Source organism: Triticum urartu, chromosome 7A (assembly GCF_056163025.1).
Source record: "Triticum urartu cultivar PI428250 chromosome 7A, HENAU_Tu73, whole genome shotgun sequence".
NCBI classification, from domain to species: Eukaryota; Viridiplantae; Streptophyta; class Magnoliopsida; order Poales; family Poaceae; genus Triticum; species Triticum urartu.
The window spans coordinates 546,929,623-546,945,953 of NC_141879.1; the positions used below are offsets into that span (position 1 = coordinate 546,929,623).

Genomic DNA, 16,331 nt, shown 5'->3' on the forward strand with positions numbered 1-16,331 from the left:
GGGATAGATTGTTATTTACATTCGATTGCTTGTGTTCGGCTTCTCGCTTCCATCGGTCGATTTTGTCTGTTCATTTTTTTTTGTGATCTCCGCCGGCGGTGTTTAAGTCCTTGCTTCATCGTCGTCGGGTGGGTACTTTGTGTTGTTGGGTGCACCGTTTGACGGTGTGTATCTCAAAGTGGGAGGGTGGTTGGCGAAGCATGGTGGCGGTTGTTTTGCGAGGCGAACTCTACTTGGAATTTGGGTCCGTGTAATGAACCTATGAGGAGATCTTGTGTGAGTGTGGAATGTTTCGAGATTTTGCTGTGGAAGAGAGGAAGGAAGAGAGTAGTGGAGGTGGGAGAAATGGAAATGATGGAACCATATGTAATCTTCGGCGGTCTGATTTTAGTATCAAGATTCGTGTCGCCTGGTTTTTTTTGTTCGCTATAGCATCTTAATAGACGTGTGAGGCATGGAACACCAGGCTCTACAGGCACCGATGTTGGAATTTTAGAGGCACTGGTATCAACTCTGTGGATGCACAAATATGTGGTGGCAGGGGCATGCATCTGAAGACTTACTCAGAGAGTCACAGTTGTGAAGTCTTTAGAGTTACGAGCGTGTGTCGCCACGGGCACGTGAGGGTGATGCGTTGGGAAGTTTGGTAGTAGAGGCATCGGTGCGAATAGTACTCAGAGAGTATCGGTTGTGGGTCCACATGTGTGAAGTCTGTGCAGCATTGGTCGTGTGGTAGTACCGGCGTGCGTCGGGAAAGGTGCGAGCAATAACATTTGTTACGTGCTTAATCGGACAATTTGACGGTTGCTTTTTCCCGCCAACCGCGAGCATTGCCACTCGGCAGTTGCCTCGACGCACAGCAACGACAAGCGCATGTCTTCCGCCCTCTCTACCACGACGAGACCGCGTCCAATCGCCTCCTCCACGACCCAGACCTTGGCACAAAAGGGTAACTGCACTTCCATAGCCGCTCAATTCTGAAAACACTATTGCCATTCCATCTCAACTAGCATCTCCTCACAATCTCTGTGTCAAGTCGGCCATCACTGGAGGAGCGTAATGGCGGAGGAACCATCTGCCAAGCGTTCCTGTGGTGAGACGTCCGACCAGAGCACGGAGGTCGACAACGTTCAGGTCCCCGGTCAGAAGCACGACTACAAAGTGCACCTCAAGGAGGTTGACATCCACGGCAAGGAAAAGCTGGATGTCGTATGCACCAACAATCCCGAGGAAGCTGACAAGATGATCAGCAGGATCCTGAAGAGGGTCTGCGGCTTGTACCCTCAGTACATCGGCGTTGATGCCGAGTATACCAGGGAGGACGAACCTCCGCAGAGGGCAATGGTTCTACAGTTATGCATGGAGGAACTCTGTTTGGTATATCACATCATCGCGGCAACAAAATGGTGAACCATCCTACAGTTTCAACCTCTCCATGCTTCTGTTTAATTATCTTTTCACCCAGAAATTTGATTAAATTGGTTTATTGACTTGATGTATCAGTGAAGTTTCTGAAGTAGATGCAGCACAATAGATTTTGAACTTGACTCACCAGATCAGTTTATGTATTTGGTGCACTAGATTAATTTATGGGTTTGATGTACGAGATTATTTTCCGAACTCGATGTTCTAGCGTACTTTAGGTTCTAGTGTATTTTCTATATTTCATGTTCTAGTGTAGTTCAGTTTCTTTAATTGATGTGTTAATGTGGCTAAGAAGTAGATAGGTAATTGGTTCAAGTGTAAATTCCGAAAATAAAAATAACATGATGTGCTTGTATTTTATTTCTAAACTCTGCATAGCAGTTTCTGAAATGTTTTCGTCCATGAATTATATGTACTATATAAGTATGTACTTGATCGATACTTGATGAATCCACCTTAAATGTGCTATCCCCCCTGCAGGCCCAAGAGCCTGCGCCCGTTCCTGAAGGAGGACAGGTTCTACACCTTTGCCGGCTTCAGTATTGAAGGTGACAAAGAGATGATGCGAAGTTCTAGTTTGGAGATCAACCCCGACAAGTACATCGACATCCAGCGCAAATGGAGAGTTCCTTTCAAGGGAAGAAAGAGGTACCACTCTTTGGTTGATGTTGTAGGGAGCGTGATCCACCCATTCTACAAACAGATGAAGGATAAGATTGATAGAGTTGAAGACCATAAACTGTGGGGGATCAGCCCACTGCCAAATTACCTCATTGAGTATGCAGCGATAGATGCGTACGCAACCTACGAGTCGTGGAAGAGAATTGAAAACATCAGAGTAGGTTTGGAGAGTGCAAAAGAGGCAGAGAAGAATTATGATGATCCTTACTACGGATACTAGTGATGACGAAAACATAGAAAACTGGTCGTGGAGTTGCTTGTGTTTATGCTTGTCCTTTCTATTGTATCAGGTTCATAGTTTACTTCCGTTAGAACGAAGCAGTTTCTAATGTCATCTGTATTAGGTTAAACAAGTTTCCTTATGTCAAGTTGTAGTTTGTTTATGTGATTGAGCAAGTTATTTAGCTTGCTAAGTACTATGTTTATTCAGCAATCATGTGATTTTGAAGTAGTAATGTTGCTTTTTACTCTAAAAACAACAAAATGCAAAGCAGTCTTTTTGCACTAAGTACACTTTAGTTGTTCACACAAGCGTGACTTCTTGAGGAGTGGCAGGAGTGGTATGGGTCGGAAGACGCAGTTAGAGAGGCACATGTTTGCAGTCTCTAGAGTCATCGGCGTGTGTTACTACAGGGGCCGGAGGCACGTGGACAGAGTAGCAGAGTTGAGCTCCGAAGACATAGTTACAGGGTCACGGTTTGGAAGTGTGTAGAGTCAAGGTTGTGCGGCGTCATGGGGCATGTAAGAGTCATGGCAAGTGTCATGTGAGAGAGGCACCTGGATCCAGGTATGCAAGGCACGGTATTGCGACTTCTCGATGCATGGGTATCAATGTTGTGGGTGCACAGTAGTGTGGTCTCAGAGGCATGTGTTGGAATGCTCGGTTAGAGATGCACTGTTGTGACGTTTGTGAAGAGACATGGGCGTGGTACCGTGACCATGTAAGAGTCGCGGGGCGTGACATGTTAGGCACGTAGATGCAGTTACGGAAGGCACGGAGGTGAAGACCCAAGAGGCACGGAAGTGGGGTTTTTCTTGTTGCTAACAGCTATCAATCTTGTGGATGTTAAAAAGTGTGATACCAGAGGCATGCTTCCGAATACGAAGTTAGGGAGTCACGGTTGTGAAGCCTCTAGAGAGTCACGCGTGTCTGGCATCACAGGCATGGAGTGGTGTGGGGCTTTGAGAGGGATCACTGGCCCTTAACCCTCGGGATGCATGGTGGTGTGGTCGGAGAGGCTTGCTTGCTAATACTGAGGTAGGAAGGCACCATTGTGGATGCACAGGTGTGAGGTCTCTAACGGTGCGAGTGGGTGGCACCACATGCATTTGTTTGAATACTCATTTAGAGAGTCACATTTGTACTCACGCCAGACTCATTCTGTAGGTTGGTGGCATTCGGCAGCACACGGTTTCAGAAAGGGGGAATGTTTGTGAAACATCAAAGTCACCAGCGGTCATGCGTGAGTAGTATGTAGAGTCACGGCGTGTCGACGTGACGCACGTATGTCTAGGGACGGACTTGGTGCTTTATGGGGCATGGTCATCAACCGCCTGTATTGATTACTGAAGACACCAATAAAAATAGTCTGTTGCTTCATTATTACAGTATGATGTGCGGTTAAACCGTCTTCTGATGTTTCGATGGAGCTAGGCTCGTTCGCTTATCAACAACTTTTTATTCCGTGATGTCTTCGTAGATCTTTCTAATCTCATCGCCCATTTCGCTGGGTTCGATTGTATTCTGATCGCTAAATAGTAGCTTGCACAGTTGTTGTGCTTTCCATTGTTCCGTGCCATCCTATAAAAAGGTCAGTGAAAAAAAGGAGAAAAAACACATCAGTATTAGGTAATGCAGTTGTATGATACCTAGAAGATTTATTGCGAGTTTTAAGTGAAAACTTACGTCGAAATTATCAATCTCTTCGATGAAGTGGTTGCCATCAAAGAGATGCGCGAACCTTAGAACAGCAAACGGGGTTTCACCTTTGTTCACCTTTGGAACGCCCTGTAAAAATTCAACACCCCATCTGGTATTTTCCTTTTTGAATTTTTCACCCAGTAATATTTCGTATACTTCTTTAAACCTTGGAACCTGGGAATTGCATTTTGTTTTTGTTTTAGAGATACATGTAGTGTAATTTGTAAAACTGAAAGATGGCGTTATTTACAATTCTTACCAGTTTGTCTTTATGGTTGTGGTATTTGTGATGGTCCTTTTCTTTGATGGCTTCGTTGTTTTCCATGTTAGCAATCTGCTTAATTAGTTTGCCATCAAGCACATGTCGATCATGTTGATTTTTCAGGTATTCTTGCCTTCTCAATTCTTCAAGAGAGGTTTCTTCAGGTTCGATGATTTGAATCTTCCTTTTATATCTGTGAAGCACCAATAGTGTGTATCAGTCTTCCTTTTCAAATGGCATGAATACCTGTGGTACAAAAGTTTTATTGTTAGAGGAGAGTTTAGAATATAGTATTCTATTTGAAATGCTTATTTTTATTTTGTTGTGTGGAAAACGCTATTACCATTTTTGTTGTTTTGAGCTTCTCTGATTGACATTTCTTAAGGAACAAAGGAACCAAGACATCCTTTTCTTGTGTGAAATCAACTTTGAAGTCCTTCATAGATTTTCTTTTATCCTTTAAACCCAGAATATGCTGCAGGTAACAAATAAAAAACGATAAAAATGAGTTAGAAAAAATAGATTGGTACTAAGAGATTAAACAATAGTTTGAAAAAGATGAGTTTATATGATCACTGTGATTTATTTTGAAATTTACCTCCGCAAAGCTTGGGCCTAATAATAGTCTATGTCTTTTGTGTATAGTTTGGTTGATGCTTTCCCATGCTTCTGCTAACTCATCGAGCACCTTATTTTCCATTCCTTGAAGAATTTTCTTGTTTGCAGGCCCAAATATTTCCTTTAGCTTTGATCCAGTAAAAGTTGTCTGTGGTTGATCTCTCGAGAATACCACTTTTCTGCTTACATTCAGGGCAGTAGAAGAAATTTTTGTTGAGAAAGTCATTAACCAAGTACTTCCTTTTGATAAACAGGAATTTAAGGTTCTTTGCAGTTTCCTTTCTGATTTGTGTGATTGCTGCCTAACTTTAGGTAATTTGAGGTGTAAAAGGAACCAAGTTACCTTTTGAATTCATCCTGCCATGTGTCACTCATGACTATGTTGTAGAGCTCGTTTGCCTTATCCATGTGTAGAAACGAATGCCGGTGTTGCGGGTATTTCTTGCTGCTCTCTGACTGATGCTGGTTTTTTACGTCTCGCTCTGTTAAAGCAGATAAAAAATTATAGTTGTTGTTTCTAAAAGAAATATTTGAAGCTCTAGTAATGTTGACTGATGGTAAAAATGAAAATAGTTATATTACCTTTCATGGGTGAAAAAGGTTTGTAGTCTCTGCTTTGTAATCTTTGAGTTTTCCGGGAAGTTGATGGTCCTTTATTTGGTTGGTTTTACCGAATATGAGTGTGTATACGTACTCCGGTTTCCATTCGGCATCGACCTTGCTGGGCTGCAGGCATGTGAAAATGTATGGTTTATAGTTACGTGTTGTTCACAATTGTTAATAAACTAATTACGGTAATAAAGAAATCAAGTTATTTGACGTGTATGTAGTGGTAACTTACATGAAAATCCTCTCTGTCCTTGACCAGTTCTTTCCCATTATAGTATTTCGCAAATTGGGTCGTGAAGTGACTGCATTGTGTTCCTTCTTGCTTTGGTGTGCAGACCCTATGAGGCCTTTCTGCTATCCTTTCCCAGTTTGGTTCGTTCTTGTGTTTTAGTCTGTGGTGCTTGTTCATCAGCACGGACATCCTTCTCATCTGTTATTGCATTATGGTTTTGTTGTTTGGGTGCGACATTGAGGAAAGTAAGAGTATCATACTATCATGAGGAAAAGAGGAAATGAATGTACACAAAGTACGTACCAGTTCTTCTCGATGCACGTGGTGTTGACTCCCAGACAAATCGGCGTAGTTTACGTAGTTCAGTGAGTCAAGGATGTCGATGCTATCTCTGAACTTGTTCACAACATAGAGCGTGTAGTGGTTGTTTGTGTGGCGAGGTATCATGATCTACGTTGAGAGCGGAGATCATTGTTGATGTAAAAATTGAATTTCATTTTATCATTGAAAGCTCAAAGAGAATAGGTCATGTGCTAGGTAATAATACTGAACTTACCATCTTCGAATGGAGGATGTCTTTACCTCCCACGAGGAGTTCAAATCCTTTTAGTGCTTCGTCCTCGTTGAATTTTGATAGCTCTCCGTTATCATAATTGAGACTGAGCACCAGCTTCAAGAAAGAGAGTGTGTGGTTTTAGTTAAATACTCTATCGTAGTAATGGCGGTGGTGTTTTTGTGGGTGAGGTATGCATACATTTGCGAAACCTGCAGGGAGTACAGTTCTGTCGTCTGGGTTGAACTGTTCTTGTTCTGTCCATTCCTCCAGTATTGCGTTTAGCATGGAGCCCTCCATCTGTGTTTCTCCTTTTCCTACTTGTTCCATGAAGGATTTTGCTGAAATGCAGTCTTCTCGGTTTGAGCTTTTATATTTATATAGCACTTGTCTGCAAGGAGGGTTTGGAAGTAGGTGAGTGAATTGTTAGTTGAATGTTAGAGATAGCTCTCTGTAATTGTTTCCATGGAACTAGGAGAATCTGCTTACCCTGCGCATTCTCTCTGTCCTTGTCGGCTCATCAGATATCTATAGAGTTGTATGGCCTTTTCTCTATAAATGAAATCTCCTGGAACAAGTGATGCGACCTTGACTTTCCCAGGTTCCTTGCTTGGTCGTTTTAATGGCCTCTTAATTGAGATTATGTTTGCTGAGCTAATCTCTGATGATTGAATCGTTGAGGGTTTTGGGGATCTTGTCTGTACTCTTGGAAGATGCCTTGCCTTTTTCTTGTCGTGACCTAACTGCGCCTGCTCGTTAGGCTGCCTAGGTGTTGGTGATTCCTTTTGTGTGCTGTTGTTTTTGATGCTCGGTTCTACTGAGATTGCAGCATCGCGTTTCCTCTGTTCAAGTATCTTTTCTATTAAATGCTTCTCTTTCTGCTTCTTTTCTTCTTGTGCATGTTTCACCTCGGGTGATGTTCCTGGTTTGCGATCTTCGTCAACAGGGTTCTTGTTCTATTCGAAAAGCTCTTGTTGGCGAGTTGGTACGCTCTTTGTCCAGTTATCACCTTCTAAAGGAGAGCCTGTTATGTGTTTTGTCTTTTTATCTGGGGGTGGTCTGCCTGGTTCTATCGGTGGATCTTTCCGTTCGTCTTCCTTTTGTAAATCAGTGTCTGGCTGCGCGTGTTGTTCCCTTTGTAAACCAGCATCTGTCTAGGCTTGTTCTTCCGTGAGTGTTTCTTTAGACGCTTTGGTGGTATCCTTGCTGCTCACATGATAATCTTGTTTCTCCTCATCGTTGCTTGTGTCATTAATGTCAATAACTTGTATCTCTTCAGCGCTCGTCCCAATGTGCCCGGGAGTTGGAGGAATCTCTTCTTGAATTATGTCACAATGTATTCGTTGCATTTCACTGTCTCCCATATCGACCTCAGAGTTCAGCATATCTGTTAAAACAAAAAATAAAAAATTATTGGTGTGTCTCTAAAAATTATATAAGTAGAATTTTACTTTGTTGTCTTGAGAAAGAGAAACCTTTGGTGTAGTTGATTAATGACAGTGCGGCCGTATCTCTGTATTGGCTGATTATTTGATAGAGAATTTTCTTCCTCAACCCTGGGACTTGTTCTTCTGTTAGGTACACTGTTTCTCCACTGTCGGTGTAGTGCTTTGCGTTCATGAACGTATAGAATGCACAGTCGAGTCTACAGGTAGAAGGATGATTGGTTATTGTTGTTGTCCAAAGATGGCTGGGCAGTTTAGGTGAAGCTGTCCTAACGTCCTATGTTTTTTATGGATTGAATTAATAGTTTAATTGTTACAGTGAGTAAGGAAAAGGAGAAAGGTTTGTAGTGCTTACGTTCCTCCCTGAAGTGGCAGCTGCATTTTGACCTTTTCGAAATGGTCAATACTACTTGGAGACAGCTGGAGCAATTTGCTTACTTGCTTCCATATCCTCTTTACTCTGTTTGTTACTGTGTTGAAGTAATCCATGGTTCCTTCATGTTCAACTGCTAAAGAGTCAAGCAGTTCGAAGCGCTCTTTTTTCATGTTTATTGTAACAACGAAGTAGTGGCCCACAGCTCCTTCTCAAACAGGCCCGCCTCTGCAAACTGGTAGAAAGAACTACAAAATGGAAATAAATAAATAAGGGATCCTTCTTGAATTTAGTCATGATTTGTTGATCGTTAGAAAGAATTGTAGTGCCGAGATTGTATTTCTTATCTGTAACATGAGATATTGTATTTCTTATCTATAACATGAGATCTGCTTACTATGTCGAAATCTTGTAGTAGCTCTCCTTCTTCTAGATCAAGGAATCTTTTAAGCCTTTTAGGCATTGTCTTGTCTCTGATGTGTGCTTCGTCTTTATTTTTCAACTCCAATGGATCTTCGTGGTTGGCCATGATTATTGATGACTGCTTTTTTTGTCACATGTGCGTAAAAGAGATTTGTAAATTCAATTGTACAGAAAGGTTGGTTGATCGATATAGTGATATTCATTTGTTGAAACTTGAGGTTTACTTACGGTGTTGTATGTTGATAGAATCTTTCTCTTTGTGCCCCAGAATTGCTTTTTCAACATTTGTAGCATGACTGCCATGGTTTCGCTATGCACTGCGTTTCCAGACTGGAAGCTTTCGGCCATGAGGCTCACCGTTACTGTTGACGTCTCTGTATTTATAAAAATCTCATGCCTGCAACATATATATATATATATTTATTTATATATTTACATCTATACATGTAAAATGTTTAAGGGAGAAAATCATTGGAGGAATATAATTCGTTGGTGGTAACATGAACTTACCCTTTGTCCTCATTCGCTGTCATGACATTGTTGTACAGGCGTTCGATCCCTTCATCTTTTGTGCCTTCTTCGATGGTCAGGGTTTGTATGATCAATGGTTCACGTTCTGTTTGAGTGCCGTCCTAGCTTACCGTCGTGTTTGTGGCGGCAACATCTTTTACAGAACAATGTTTCTTGTCTGATGGTGCGGCCTTTTTCTTGTTGTTGTCTGACTCTCTCTTTGGAATGTTTGCTGCATGGTCACCCAATGCACCGTGGCCCTTTGCTTCTTTGCTTGTGTCTGCGTGCGTGTCTTGTTGAGGTTTCTGCGTTGTCGTGTAAAAGCGTGGTTAAAAAATAATTAAATATGCTCATTATTTTCATTGTAGTTTAGTGTCCGTTCCCTAAGAAAAATACTCAAATGTTTAAGTGTGTCTTTGAAGGGTTTTTTGTAGCTTCACCTTTTGGGCCGTTTCCGCCGGTGCTGCCTCTTCGAGCTTTTCTTCTTTGAGTGGAGGTTTTTGGAGCTCCTCTGGATCTTTTTTGTTTTGTTCTTCTGTGGTGTCGTCATTTTTGTCTTGTGGCAGTTGAGACATAGAGGTAGGTAAATGAGATTGCATTTGTGTCTTTGTTCACTCAAATATCTAATTTCCTTAAAAGCAGGTTATCTCACTTCACATTTTCAGTCTTTTGCGTCGACATTGGCACCCCTGTTATTTCTTGCTCAGACAGCGAAGGTTTTCTGGCTTGGTCTACGACGGTTACGCTGTCCGTTGTTGGAAGAACATCTTCTGATTGTTCCATTCCCTTGTGTTGTTGTGTTTGTTGGTCTTGAATATTGGTGCTCTCCTCTGTTTCTTGCATCTGTCGGAACGCAAAAAAGTAATTAAAATGTGTCTGTGTTTCTTTCTGGTGGGTGCATTTTTTTATATGCTATAGAAAGAGGTTTTGTAGCTTGACCTCTACATTCAATCTCTCTTTTGCCGTTCCTGTCACTTCTTCTCTGTCTTCTGGAGTTTTTGTACATTGTCGAGCGGTAGCAGCACTTTCTATCGCTTCTTGAGGCACATCTTCTGCTTCATTTGTTTCTTTCTTCTGTTCAGTCAAAAAATGTAAATAAAGTTTGGACTTCATCTGTGCATGCATAACCTTTTTTAACGTTGTAGGAGCAGGTGCGTGTAGCTTTACCTCGTTGGTCTTCGATGCTGGTGGCATGTCTTCTCGGTTGTATTTGTCATGTGAAGACTGCTGTTTGGTCGGCGTACTGGGTACCATTTTAGTCACCATTTGCCCTTGTTTTTTGGTTTGTTCTGTTTGTACCCCTTGCTGTTCTTCGGCATGACTGTCCTCGTTTGTTTCCTGCATTTCATGAAAAAAGGAAAAGCATGGTTCATTGCTTGTAATTCTTGTATTACTGTGACAGGTTGTGCTGGGCAGTACATTTCTTATAATTTTTTGGAAAAATGGTTCTTGTTGAATTTTACCTTTGCACCGGTGGTTGGGATATCCGTTTCTGCGTCCATTTTTTCTTTGCTTTGTATATCAGCCTTGGGTGTGTCACCAGGTGCAGTGTCTGAGGCTTTCTCCCCTGTATCGGTCATCTGAAATGCTCTTGTGCTGAAGAGCTCTTCTATATCAACTTTCTGTGTTGCATGGGCATCCTCTTCTCTTTGTTGTGCTTGTAATACCTGATAGATGAAACAATATGAGTTGACGGTATTTGGGCAAAGTGGGCTTGGAAGTTTTACCTCTTCTTTGTTGTTTTCTTCTTGTTTTTGTGCCCTGCTATTAATGGTCGATGCTAGATCAGCCCGTGCCTCATTTGTGGGAGCGTTGATATGATACTTGTCCGGCTGAGCGTATATTTTGCTGCAGATTTGTCAGCTAACTCAAGACCATTTCTAGTTTAGATAGAAGAGACTTTTTAGAAAGAAGAGACTGATTTTTTATACTCACTTCTTTGCTGCCTCTGATCCTGTTCGTCTCTTGTACTGCTCCTGTTGATGCTCTTGAGGGAGCATCATCTGTTGTTGGGTTGCTTGTTCTATTGCTTCCATCCTCTTGCTCGGTGTTCTTGATGACATGTTGTTGTTGGCCTTTATGTTTCGGTTGCGTTCTCTTGCCGTGTCCCTGACAGAATTGAAGACAGATTTTTTAAGTTCAAGTTTGAAAGCATCGCTTTCGAGTCACATGGATGATGTATTTGTTCTCATTTACCTGTTTCTCATCTTGATTCTCTGCTTCTGCAGCTACTTTTCTACCTTCTTCTTGCTGTCCTTCGGCACTTGCTGTATTGGTTGATACGTGCTCCTTGCTTTGCTCTTTTTGCACCTTGTTATGTTCTTTTGTCTCCCTCTGGCTAATTCTCGAGGTATGTGTTCTTGATTTTGTTATTCTTTTCTTCCTTTCATGTTTGTTTTGTTGGTCTTGTTCTTCCTTCTTCCTTTTTCTCCTCGCTCCTGCTTCTACCGTGGCTGCGACTTCTTTCGTGTGGTTGCCATGTACAAGTGCAGCTGTGGCTCATGCATCTGCTCCATCCTGCAACTTCAGCGATGGCTCTTCTGGTAAGCTCACTGTGCAAACAATGTCCTGAAATTTTCTAAGTTGTTCGAGAGAATCAATCAGGGCCATTGTTTGTTGCACCACTGAGTTCTTCATGTTTTCATCTAATTCCTCCTCTTGTTCGTTGCATTGGTGTCCAGCCCTGGTCTTTATTCCCGGTATCTGTTTTGTTTCGTTGAGTACTTGTTTCAACGTTTCTTCTATCCTTGCGAATATTTCATATGATCCTGTGCTGGTGCCTGTGACTGATTCCTTGCTTCCACTCGTGCTAACATGTGCTTCGTCCCGGCGCTTGGTTGGAGGTGGTAGTAGCTTGGTCGTCTGCTGGTGCTCCTGTTGTTGTGCTGGTATCATCTGTAATGAATGCGAAGGTGTTGCTATCCTGGCATAGAAGATCCTCTCTTCTGTTCCTTTCCATGTCTGCATTGTTTCGGCAGAATGGAGTTGGTTAGACTGGAAACTGTTTTTATAAGGAATAATGCATATATATTCAATAGGGCTATACCTTTATCTTGCCAAATTCATAGTCATCTGGTCGTGCTTTTCCGTCCTTTTTCATGTCTACTCTACCTATTTTCTTTAGGTCACTCTCTCTTAGGTGGTTTGCTCGCGGTAATGATGTCTTGTCCATTGTCTTTGCAATCTTGCGCATTTCTATTGTGTCGGTCGGAAGCAGCAGGGATTCGAGGTACATTATTACTGGTCCTTGTGCCAAACCATTGAGATGATTTTTGTTCTTTTCTTCCTGAGGCAACAACCTGTGCTTCTGCCATATCTTGGCTCCTTCCTTAATACTTTCGACGATTACCTCGCAGAAATCCATCTTTGCCATTTCTGGATAGTCCAAGTCCTTGACCATAATGGCTTGTTTGCTGAAGGTAGGGGAGGTTGTTCCACAGACAACGCTGTGGAAAAAATAAGGAAAAATATTTTAACTGATTTCCTGTTTTATTGTTCGTCATCTACTTTCACCAAGTTTTGTAGTTCTTTAAACAAATCGTCGTGATGGAAATCCATTTTCTTGAGTCCAAGTTCTGTGATCAGTTCTTTCATTGAAGTTGTGCTCTTCTCTGGCCTTGGTGCTGACTTTTCCGTGCCGTTTGGGTATCCAAACACCTTGTGTATAGCTTCCCTGGTAATCTTGATTACTTTCAGCTGATCAGCGTCACCGAATGTTATTGTCATGCTTTCTGTGTCCAGGTTGTCGTAGATGTGTGCTGCAAGCGGTTTGCAGATGGAGCGCTTTATTTGGCATTCCTCTATGCTTCCAAACCCGGCCGTCCTAACATCTTGCCGGTGACGTTCTTTTAGTAAGTTCCATGCTCTATTGACCTGATCGAATGCTGCACCTGCCTTGATTTTGCATTTGTCCTTATTTGTTGTTGCCTCATGTTCATTATCCGTTGGTGCTGCCAATTCTTTTCCACTTGTCTTCATCCTCTTTGTCCGCTTCTGTCTTGGTTTTCCCTGTGTAGAAAAAGAGTGTTTTGTTATAGAGGATGGTTTGGTTTTCATGGGTGTAAAGCGGTAGGAAAAATCTGTAGAGAAAATGTGTTTTACATCATTGTTGATGTCCTCTGCGGCGCCACCGTTGTCCCCTGCAGTGTCATCGCCCTCTGCACGAATGAGGTCATCATCATGTTTTGTGCCATCGTCGTCGGCGGCAGCATCATGCTCTGACTCTTTGCTGGCATCATCCTCGCCTTCTTCCAACCGTTGTCTTTTGTTTTCCTTCTTGGTTTTAGTTAGTTCATTCTTGACCCATGTAACTGCTGGCGGGAGCACCATTAGAGGTCTTGGCTGCTGCTGCTGCAAGGTAGCACTGTCGCTGATGAGTTGAGTTTTGTCATTTATCTTTTGTCTTTTTGTTCTAGGAGGAACGGCGGTCTTGGTTTCTGATGGCCTCTCTTTTTGTAGCTCCCTACTCGAAGTTGGTGCTGGCACTTGCTCGGGTACTTCGTTTTCCATGTTCCGCTTCGTTCTTTTTTCTGACGGGTCAGGAGAGATGAGTGGTTTTTCTGGATATGCACTGTTAAGTTCAGACAAAATCGTTTCAATATCTCCTCCTGCACATCCGTCACCCATACGATGATTATGTAACAAAAGGATTATGTAGCAAAATCAAAATAAATGGGATATAGTTTTCAAACCATGTCTTCCACGACTGCACAAAAAGAATCTGAAACTTAATCTACATAGATGCATAAGATAGCCCTTTACTTTCATTTCCTGAGCTAAAAAGGCGATCAATCCATTGTTTTCTTGTTATATCAAGTCTTCCTCCGAACTCTTGGTTTGGCCAATGAGTGATGGAAATTGGGGTCAGGTGTGAGCAGTATGGATGCTGTCAAGTCCATATCAGTGAGGAGAGGTCTTTTTTTATATTGAAAAAACACTACAAATGATATTCTGTAAATATAATTGTAAGGTTTAGAGGGTAAGATAAAATGTTCTTGAATGAATAATGATACACATAGTGTGTGAATAATTTCATCAAAGTGTAATTTCCCAAGATTGTGTGGGCGTAAGTGGTTAACTTACTGCTGCTGCTACATAGTTTTTGTTATATGGTTTGTGTGAGCCTTTTATAGTACCTTGCTGCATGGCAGGCTGTTCTGCAGGTACCCTATTTTCCTTATTACCATTCCTTGCTGTGTAAAAATGCCCAGGCGTTAGCAGCAGTAGAAGCAAAATTTAATTTCACAACAAAAAGAGGAGATACATCCCGTGGACACAAAAAACGGCACTGCCGGAGAGGCACATATTGTTTCACGCTATAAGCACACATCTAGATCTATTATTAGAGCACGGATGTTGATATGAGAGAGGCACATAATTTGAAACAGATACAATCAACGGATATATAGAATCTCCTGTAAATAGCAGGTTTTGAATTTAAGGATGCTCTCATGGTTTGAATCTAGAGCGGTGTCCTAGATAGTTCTGGCATGCACAATACGTTTTAGGCAAATATCTTGCGAGCAGATTTCTGTGGCGGATAGTGGTAGCATCCTATTGCACGCGTGTCTACCTTATTTCAATTTTGCTAGAAAAGTCTAAACAGACGTTTTGGAAACGCGGTTTTGTCTGGCGGTTAGGGTTCATGTTCGTCAAAAAGGGGGAAAACCGCTTTGATCGAACTATGGTAATGGAATGTAATGGATTAATATTTTTTACCTTCGATTGCTTGTGAGGGACTCGTCGCATCCATCGGCTACTTTTTCTCCCTGCTCTCTGTTGGTACCTCCGCCGCGAGCAGGGGTCGTCGCCATCAGTCGCCGCCGCCGCCGGGAGAGGTTTTTGATGCTTTCGCGGGCACCCACCGACTGTCTGTATCTCGAAGTGGATGGCGGCTAGTGGGTGAGGCAAACGCGATTTGGATTTTTGGTTGGTCTGCTGGATTGGACAATGCGGGCAGAAGGAGAGAGGAGGGTGTTCGAGAGAGGGGAACTGGTGAAGTGTTCGAGATTTTCGGTGCGAAAGCAAAAGGAAGAAAGGAGTGGAGGAAGAGAGGGAAATGCTCCAACCGTCGTGAATCTTCGATCGTCCGGTTTCACATCAAGATTGGTGTAACTTTTTGTGGGCTTCGATGCGGGAGAATTTTTTTATTTTAGTGTGGTGGCATCGACGTGGGCATGGTTTGGTGTCACCCAGAGTCACGTTCGTGCCTGCGCGTGTTGCAGACATTTTCTATGAAGTTCCACGATGAGGCGCATGGAAGTGAGGCCACCAGCGCTCAGCCTCCTATGGAAATGGCGAAGCGTCTCGAATCTTCGACCGTCTGTTTGGACATCAAGATTGGTGAAACTTTTTGTGTACTTCCATGAGCTTGTTTTTTGCTTGCCATCTTAATTGTTAGTCGGTGGGATGTTAGCATTTTTTTGATTTTAGTATTTTTGTGTGATCCACAGGGGCATGCCTTGGCGTTACTCAGAGTTACGTTCATGGTTTTTTGTGTTCCAAATGATTCCGCTCGCCAGTTCATTTGGAGAGGAATGGACATGAACTCATGGGAAGCATGTTAACGCATTGGTCAGAGTCAAGTTACCACGGTTGTATGCTTTTGGTATTTCCAAATGATTCTACTCCCTCATTCTCTTGGAGAGGAATGGATGTGAAAACGGCGGGGGCAAGTATTGTTATTAGCCAGAGTCACGTTTGTCCACGCGTGTGTTACATGCATTTTCTCTAGCGAGTCACTGTGAGGTGCGTGGAAGTGAAGCCGAGTTGGCACTGTGTTGCCAATGCAACAAGCACACTACCGGCGTTGTGTATGGAAATGTTTTCCTTCCTTTTTTGTGGAGAGTTGCGGTGGTGCGTTCCAGGGAGGCACTGTTTGTTATTAGAGAGAGTCACGTTGCATGGTTTTTGTGTTCCAAATGATTCCGCTCGCTAGTTCATTTGGAGAGGCATGTACATGAACTCATGGGAAGCATGTTATCGCATTGGTCAGAGTCAAGTTACCATGGTTGTATGCTTTTGGTATTTCCAAATGATTCCGCTCGCTCCTTCTCTTGGAGAGGAATGGATGTGAAAACGGCGGGGGCAAGTATTGTTATTAGCCAGAGTCACGTTTGTCCACGAGTGTGTTACATGCATTTTCTCTGGCGAGTCATTGTGAGGTGCGTGGAAGTGAATCCGAGTTGGCACTCTCTTGCCAATGCAACAGGCACACTACTGGCGCTGTGTATGGAAATGTTTTCTTTCCTTTTTTGTGGAGAGTTGCGGTGGTGCCTTC

General features: G+C 42.6%; 1 protein-coding gene across 1 annotated transcript; it reads left to right on the top strand.

The window, feature by feature from the left end:
- Window positions 1-1,059: 1,059 nt before the first annotated feature.
- Window positions 1,060-2,326, top strand: LOC147960361 (uncharacterized). The gene is made up of 2 exons (XM_087533292.1): window positions 1,060-1,406; window positions 1,906-2,326. The coding sequence occupies exons 1-2, from the start codon at window positions 1,060-1,062 to the stop codon at window positions 2,324-2,326; spliced, it is 768 nt and encodes a 255-aa protein (XP_087389418.1).
- The last annotated feature ends 14,005 nt before the right edge of the window (window positions 2,327-16,331 follow it).

What these genes read in the sequence shown, in the direction of transcription:
- LOC147960361 (XM_087533292.1), top strand. Translation starts at nt 1,060, where the DNA reads ATGGCGGAGGAACCATCTGCCAAGCGTTCCTGTGGTGAGACGTCCGAC. An exon ending in ATCATCGCGGCAACAAAATG is followed by an intron (nt 1,407 to 1,905) that starts GTGAACCATCCT and finishes TCCCCCCTGCAG; the next exon opens with GCCCAAGAGCCTGCGCCCGT.